This window comes from Propithecus coquereli, unplaced genomic scaffold (assembly GCF_000956105.1).
Source record: "Propithecus coquereli isolate 6110/MARCELLA unplaced genomic scaffold, Pcoq_1.0 Scaffold326, whole genome shotgun sequence".
Taxonomy (NCBI): Eukaryota; Metazoa; Chordata; class Mammalia; order Primates; family Indriidae; genus Propithecus; species Propithecus coquereli.
The window spans coordinates 1,185,547-1,193,845 of NW_012148908.1; the positions used below are offsets into that span (position 1 = coordinate 1,185,547).

Consider the following 8,299-nt stretch of genomic DNA (forward strand, 5'->3'; position numbering starts at 1 on the left):
GCACCATCTGGGGGATGGACACACTTGAAGCTCTGACTTGGGTGGGACAAGGGCAATATACGTAACCTGAACATTTGTACCCCCGTAATATGCTGAAATTTAAAAAAACTTAAAAAAAAAAAAAAGAAATTAGATCATATGATTATGGAAGCCGACAAGTTCCAAGATCTTTAGAGTGAGTTGGCAAGCTGGAGACCCAGGAGAGCCAATGGTGTAGTTCTAGTCTGAAGGCTGACAGGCTTAAGACCCAGAAGAAGCTGATGTACCAGGTCAAAGACAGTCAAGCAGGAGGAATTCTCACTCAGTCAGAGGAGAGTCAGCCTTTATGATTAGGGTCTTCGGCTGATGGAATGAGGCCCACCCACATTTGGGAGAGCAATCTGTCTTACTCAGTCTATCGATTTAAATGTTAATCACCCAAAAAACACCCTACTAGAAACACCCAGAATAATGTTTGACCAAATACGTGGATACTCCATGGCCCAGTCAAGTTGACACATAAAATTAACCATTACACTTGCCCATCACTTTAATGGATGAAATGTATCTTACTCCATTAGCAATATTTTAATCTGTACTAGGAGATAGATATAAAGGAGAAATATAATAAAAAACACAGAGACATAAAAGAATGGAGTAAGACTGTTATCAGATTGGTTCCAGGACACCCCACAGATTTCCCACAGATACTCAAGTGGCTTATATAAAATGATGTAGTATTTGTATATACATCTTCCTGTATACTCTAAATCAGCGGTCCCCAGTCTTTTTGGCAGGAGGGACCAGTTTCATGGAGCAGCTGTAAATATGTAAATATACGCACTGGTCCACCGCTCACCTCCTGCTGTTTGGCCTTCTAGTTCCTAAGTTTCATGGAAGACAGTTTTTTCCACGGAGGGAAGGGAGTGGGTGGCGGAGCGCTGTGGCCCGGTCCCTAATAGACTGCTGACCGACTACATCTTTAAATCATTTCTAGATTACTTAAAGTTCCTAATACAATGTAAATGCTATGTAAATGGTTGTAATACTGTATTGGTTTTTAATTTGTATTATTTATTGTGGTAGCTCCCTATAGACAGTATATCTGTTTATTTTAATGTACATATCTTCAGCACCTAGCATAGTAAACCTGGCATTTAGCTGTAACTCAGTAAATATTTATTAAATAAATAAATACATCTAGAGTGATAACTTTACCTTACAGAGCTTTTAATAAAAGTCAAATGAGAGTTTATGTAAAACTTTTGGAATATAACATAGGAGAAAAATCTACGTAATTTAGATATTAATGACTTTGTAAATACATCATCAAAGGCATGATCCATGAAACAAATAATTGTTAAACTATTAACAAATAATTGTTAAGAAGTTTCATTAAAATTAGAAACTTCTTTGAGAAAGACACTCTCAAGAGAATGAGAAGATAAGCCACAGATTGGGAGAAAACATTTTCAAAACACACATCTAATAAAAGATTATTATTAAAAATATACAAAGAACTATTAAAACTCAATGAAAAGAAAAAAAACAACCCGATTTAAAAATGGACAAAAGATCTGAACAGACATCTCACCAAAGAAGATATAGAGATGACAACTAAGCATGTGAAAAGATACTCATCATGTCATTGGGAAATTAAACAGTAAATGAGATTAAATTAAAACAGTAAATGAGATACTACTACAAACCTCTAAGAATGGCCAAAATCCAGAACACTGACAACACTAAGTGCTGGCAAGGATGTGGAACAACAGGAACTTTCAGTGACTGCTGGTGGGAATGCAAAATGGTACAGCCACTTTGGAATATAGTTCAGCAGTTTCTGACAAAACTGAACATACTCGTACGTATAATTCAACAATCACACTTTCTTCATATTTACCCAAAGAAGTTGAAAATTATGTCTACACAAAACCTGCACACGAATGTTTATAGCAGCTTTATTCATAATTGCCAAAACTTAGAAGCAACCAAGATGTTCTTCACTAGGTGAATGGGTAAATAAACTGTGGTACATCCAGACAGTGGAATATTATTCAGCACTAAAAAGAAATGAGTTATCAAGCCATGAAAAGACATGGAGGAACCTTAAATGCACATTGCTAAGTGAAAGAAGCCAATCTGAAAAGGCTACATAATATATGATTCCAACTATATGACATTCTGGAAAAGGCAAAACTATGGAGACAGGTAAAAGATTAGTGGTTTCCAGGGATTAGATGGAGCAGGGTAGGGGAGAGATGAATAGGTAGAATACAGAGGATTTTTAGGTCAGTGAAAATATTCTGTATGATACTATAATGATGGATCCAGGTAATTTAACATATGTCCAAACACATAGAATGTACAATACCAAAAGGGAATTCTAATGTAAACTGTGAACTTTGAGTGATTATGATGTGTTAGTGTAGGTTCATCATTTTTGACAAATATACTACTATGGTGGAGAATGTTGATACTGAGGGAGGCTCTTCATATGTGGGAGCAGGAGGTAGGTACATGAGAAATCTCTGTGCATTCCTCTTAATTTTGCTGTGAACTTAAAATTGCTCTAAAAATGAAGTCTTTAAAAAAAACCATTTAGTGACCAGGCACAGTGGCTCATGTCTGTAATCCTGGCACTCCGGGAGGCCAAGACAGGAGGATCACTTGAAGTCAGGAGTTCAAGACCAGCCTGAACAAGAGTGAGACCCCGTATCTACTAAAAATACAAAAATTAGCGAGGTGTGGTGCCATGCACCTGTAGTCCCAGCTACTCGGGAGGCTGAGGCAGGAGGATCACTTGAGCCCAGGAGTTTGAGGTTGCTGTGAGCTAGGCTGATGCTGTGGCACTCTAGCCCAGGTGACAGAGCGAGACTCTGTCTCAAAAAAAAAAAAAAAAACTAAGGAGATCCGAATAAAAAATGAACTTTAGGGGGGAAAAAACATTTAGTAAGTGTGCCACTCTGGTACAAGATGTTGATAGTAGGGGAGTCTGGATGGGGCAGCAGGAAGTGTATGAGAACTCTCTGTACCTCTGCTCAGCTTTGCTGTGAACCTAAAACTGCTCTAAAAAATAAAGTCTATTTACAAAAGAAAAAGAAAAAAATGGTAGTGTTATGAAAGCATTTTGAAATGTAAAAAGAATGTAATCTCTTTTTATTTTATATTTCTAAGTATTATAACCTGAGCCAGGGGCTATAATCTAACTGCAATATGGCACTGCTCTGCTTGGGAACCTTCAAAATCAAAAGCTGACTTGGACTTAGAGATGAACCAAAGAAAACTGTGTGACTATAAAGTCATTTTTAGAATACAAGGACCTCCAGCAACATCCACTAATATTCATGCCAAGTTATTGAACTCATCTAATGCAACTGACACTATTTTATTGTGACCTATAGTCTATATAGACTGTGCAGACCATAGTTTACATTGGAATTCACTCCTGTGTTTTAGAGTTGTTTAGGTTTTGACAAATGCAGGATACAATGTACCCACCATAACAGTCTCGTACAGAACAGTTTTACTGCCCTAAATATCTCCTGTACTCCACCTAGTCGTCCTTCTTCATAACCAAACCTCTGTCAACCACTGATCTTTTTACTGTCTCTATAGTTTTACCTTTTCCAGAATGTTCAGATTTTCTTCTGTTATCTTCTAGAAGTTCTAGAGTGTACATTTTACAGTTAGATTTGTGATACATTTTCAGTTAATTTTTGTAAAGAATGTAAGTTCTGTGTCTAGATTTATTTTCCTACATATGAATATCCAGTTTTCTGTACCATTTGTTGAAGACTGTCCCTTCTCCATTAAATTGCCTTTGCTCCTTTGTCAAAAATCGGTGGACTCTATGTGGATCTGCTTCCGTGTTCACTATTCTCTTTTGATCTATTTATCCACTCTTTTGCCAATACCACACTGTCTTCATTATTAAAGCTTATTAAAGTAAGTCTTGAAGTAGTGTAGTATTAGTCCTCAAATGTTCTTTTTCTTCAATATTGTGTTGGCTATTGTGCATCTTTTGCCTTTTCATGTAAACTTTAGAGTCAGTTTGTCAATAACCAAATTTAGCTTCCCTGGGATTTTAATTAGGATTGCCGTATATAGATCAAGATGAGCTTAGATCTAACTACAGTGTAATATAGCAGAATGGTGGTTTCCTGCTAATAAAGAGCTGGGGAAAGGAAGGTGGGAACAGGGTAAGTTAAAATGCCACACAGCTCACTGTTCTTGCCAAGATTCAGACAATTTTCTGGAATAAACACTGCCGGGAATGTTGCAAGCTGCTGGTAATTACTAGAGTTCTGAAAAAGTTTATTTTGACAGTTTTTGTTCATGTTCTTATTGCTTTATGGAAAAGTATATTTTTAGAGATCTGTACTCTACTATGCCAGAAGTGTGTCTCCCTCACAAGTAAATGTTAACATTACAAATTCTGCCCAAATTTTAGTAAATACACAGAGGTATTTTTTTAAATCATATTCTTTTTCCCTAGAGAGAGGAAACATTATCAATTTAAGTGAAAAATACACTGGAAAAGGTATCAGTAGGTTTGAGTTTCAAAGACGACACTGCTTTCTAATAACGGTGCACCATTGGGCAATACTTGTCAGCCAACCTGATGGTTTGAATGCTTACCCTGTCATAGAATTAGGGGAAGTATGATGATTTTTCCGGGAAAAACACTATTCCCAATAAACAAACACTACATGTGAGTTAGTATTACATGAAACTACTCTTTGTATCTATATTTAAATTTAATGTTGACCTGAAAGTTTAAAAGATTTCTTTCAAGCTCAAAACTAAATTTGCCTATAGACATTAATAGTAAATAGCAGATTTATTAGTGAGAATCCTGTCATGCTTTGGCTTTCAACTTATATTCTCTTTTGGTTATTTGAACCAAAGGGTTTCTACATAAAACATAATTTGTTTAAATTTAAAAAGATGGTTTAAATTTCATAGGCTCTATGTCTTATTCAAGCCTCAGCATTTTCGTACATTGATTTCTTTAATCAATGTCTAGTATCCTACGTTTACAAATTAACATTTTTCACAATAAATGTGTTAAATCATTAAATTTATAACTTTCATTGTGTTTATCTGACAATCACTTTAGTCTTTTACTGTACCTCACATGTTACTTGATAGGTATTCCATTTTGTTTACATCATATTTGCACTACTTACAGAGTTTATTTGTTTTCTTTTAACAGGAGGTACACTCAGTGAAATCTGCAAACTTTCAAACAAGTTTCATAGTATAATTCCTGTGAGATCTGGCCATGAAGACCTGGAGCTCCTGGACCTTTCAGCACCATTTCTTATACAAGGAAAATCATATCACTATGGGTACGTTTTCAACTTGGGGAATTTTTAGAATTAAAAACTATTTAAGTGTAATTTTTATTATCCTATTAGTTACTATATGCTCAATGGAAACTTAGTGAGTACGAACTTACATGTACTAAGGGATAGAATGGATAATAGTGAACATTTTACATAGTAAGGATCAGTGTTGTTCCCTAAACTTTTCTTCCAATTGTGTGTATATATGTGTATACTGGGACATGATATAAAATGAATTTCTTACTGTGAGTTCTTGCTAAAAATGTTTAAAAGTTAGCACTAAGGGCCGGGCGCAGTAGCTCACGCCTGTAATCCTAGCACTCTGGGAGGCCGAGGCAGGCGGATCATTTGAGCTCAGGAGTTCGAGACCAGCCTGAGCAAGAGCGAGACCCCGTCTCTACCAAAAATAGAAAGAAGTTAATCGGACAGCTAAAAATATATAGAAAAAAATTAGCCGGCATGGTGGCACGTGCCTGTAGTCCCAGCTACTCGGGAGGCTGAGGCAGGAGGATCGCTTGAGCCGAGGAGTTTGAGGTTGCTGTGAGCTATGATGATGCCACAGCACTCTAGCCTGGCAAGACAGTGAGACTCTGTCTCAAAAAAAAAAAAAAGTTAGCACTAAGGTGTTTACCTAGAATTGGAATTACTGGATCGTAAGGTATGCATAATTTTTGCTTTATAGGAAAATACTAGGTTGTTCTTCCAATGGTTTTAACAATTTATGGTTCCATCAATAGTGTATAAAAATTTTAATTTCCACCGAGTTCTAGTACTTGATATTAGTCTAATTGGTAATTCCTTATGAGCATCAAATGGTATTCATGATGCTTTTGTCTGTATTTCCTAGATGACTGGTACATTTATGCAGCCCTCATCTTTATTGGCTACTTAGTTTTCTATTCCATGAATTCCATGTTCACATCTTTTATCTTTTTCTTTGTGGTTATTGATCTCTTTTTTTGGTCCATGTGTGTGTGCATGCATATGATAGATTGTAAAAATTCTTTCTATGTTAGAGATACTAATCTTTTGTCAGTTACATCCATACTTGTGTATCCTGTACCTTTTTAACTTTATGGTTTGTTATTTTTATAGATTTTTTAATAATATTAATATAGACATATTTTACCAAAATATTTTCCAAAACCTTTAAAGTTTTGAAAAGCTTTCCTTAATTTGTCTGAACCTGTTGCTTTTTAGTAGAATTTAGATGTGAAAGTTACAGATACCAGAATATAATCACTCTTTTTCAGATCCAAACAGACTAGAGCTGGGAGAGAACAAAGTGGGAGGGCTCATGTTTGCATGTCTGTTAAAGGCTGTCTCAAGGACTTTCTGAAATAATCCCACGAGAAATTCTTTCTTGAGAAGTGCAGCAATTCAGATAAGATGTTTTTGAAAGGACACCGGCCCGGTAGAGGCATGTCTACCAGTGAACTGACTCCAGTTCTGGCTTTGAGTCTCCAAAACCAATGAACTTGGTTTCCAAGTAGCTTATGTGAACTTCTTCTTTTGCCAATAAAAGTTTCCCTTTAACCTCCCCTCTTAAGATGCATAGGTGGTTTGCCATAGCTGTGCATTTCTTGTTATAATCTTTTCTGATTCCCAAATAAATTGAACATATTTGAAGATTTTTTTTCTCTGATTTTTTGTTGTTGTTGATAAGACTAATGGTTGCATTTTTTTATTGGTTATATATTTTTTAAGGTTTTGTATTTTATTAATGAAATTTTTCTAGAAAAATATTTATTTCATTTATTTTTTAAATTTAAATTTATTGGCATATGTTGATAGTATTTTGATGATTTTTAAATCTCTACTTTACTCATGAATATACTTAATATTGTTTCTTTGTACAGTCTTTTATTCCTTGACCTTTTTGTGCCAAAGCAAATAGCCTTTGTTCATGTTGATGTTGTCTATTATTTTACTAGTGCTCTTATCTTTGTCTTTCTTTACTTTCTATAGGTTTCTTCAATTTTTCTTTTTTAAACTTTATCAATTAAGTGCTTACCTCACTTACCTAATTAATGTTTAATATATTTTAATATTTATATTTGTCTATAACTTCCCCCTGAGAAAATAGTCATAGCTTTATTACAAGCTTTGATATGCAGTGTTTTTCTTGTCATTCAGTTCTAAATGTTTCATAATTTCCATTATGATTTCTTCAAAACATAAATTATTAGATGTGTATTTGTAAGTTTTCATACATTTATTTTAGGTGCTATGTTTTCATTTATATTTTAGTTTTATTGCTTTTTAGCCAAATTGTGTGATACATTTCATAATCCTTTGGGATTTGTTCCACTTTGCTTTATCCTAGATGTGTATGTTCAGATTTATGTATATTGCATGTGTTTTTAAAAAAGAATGTGTATTCTTTAGTAGGTGAATTAGGGTTTTCTGTATGTCCATTAGATCAGGCTTGTTAATCATAATTAAAACTTCTATTTTTTTTGTAATTTTGTCTATTTAATCACTTTCTTAGAAAGGTTTGTGTAAATGCCCGCTGTAGTTGTGGGTTTGTAACCTTTTATTCTGTCAACATTTGCTTTATATATTTTGAGGCTCTTTTATTGGTTCATTAAGGTTAAGTATTATTTTATCTTCCTGGTGAATTCATTGTTCTGTATATTAAAGACCTAATTCTAAGTATTATTTTCTGCCTTAAGATTTACAGTTACTAATATTTTTTATTATTGTATCAGCTCTTTTTGCAGGGAAGGGGAGTTGGTAATAGCTTAGTATCTTACTCTCATCCCTTTGCTCTTTCAAGTTACTGGGTCATCCTATTTCAGTATGTCACTTATAAATAAAAGCTTATGGCTAAATTTTAGTTTTAATAGGTGAGTTTAAAATATGTTTTCATTATTGATATATTCAGTTTATATTTCTCCATTTTTTATTGTTTCATATTTATGTTTTTACTGGTTTTTCCTGTTTTAAAAATTATTTTATTTTTTTCT

The 8,299-nt window shown here is 34.3% G+C and overlaps 1 protein-coding gene across 1 annotated transcript in view; it reads left to right on the forward strand.

The window, feature by feature from the left end:
• Positions 1 to 8,299, forward strand: part of POT1 (protection of telomeres 1) — a 39,804-nt gene that overhangs the window by 25,432 nt on the left and 6,073 nt on the right. Inside the window, exon 8 of the mRNA XM_012650439.1 lies at positions 5,198 to 5,333. Within this exon, the coding sequence (XP_012505893.1) occupies positions 5,198 to 5,333 (136 nt within the window). The remainder of the gene's footprint in view (positions 1 to 5,197; positions 5,334 to 8,299) is intronic.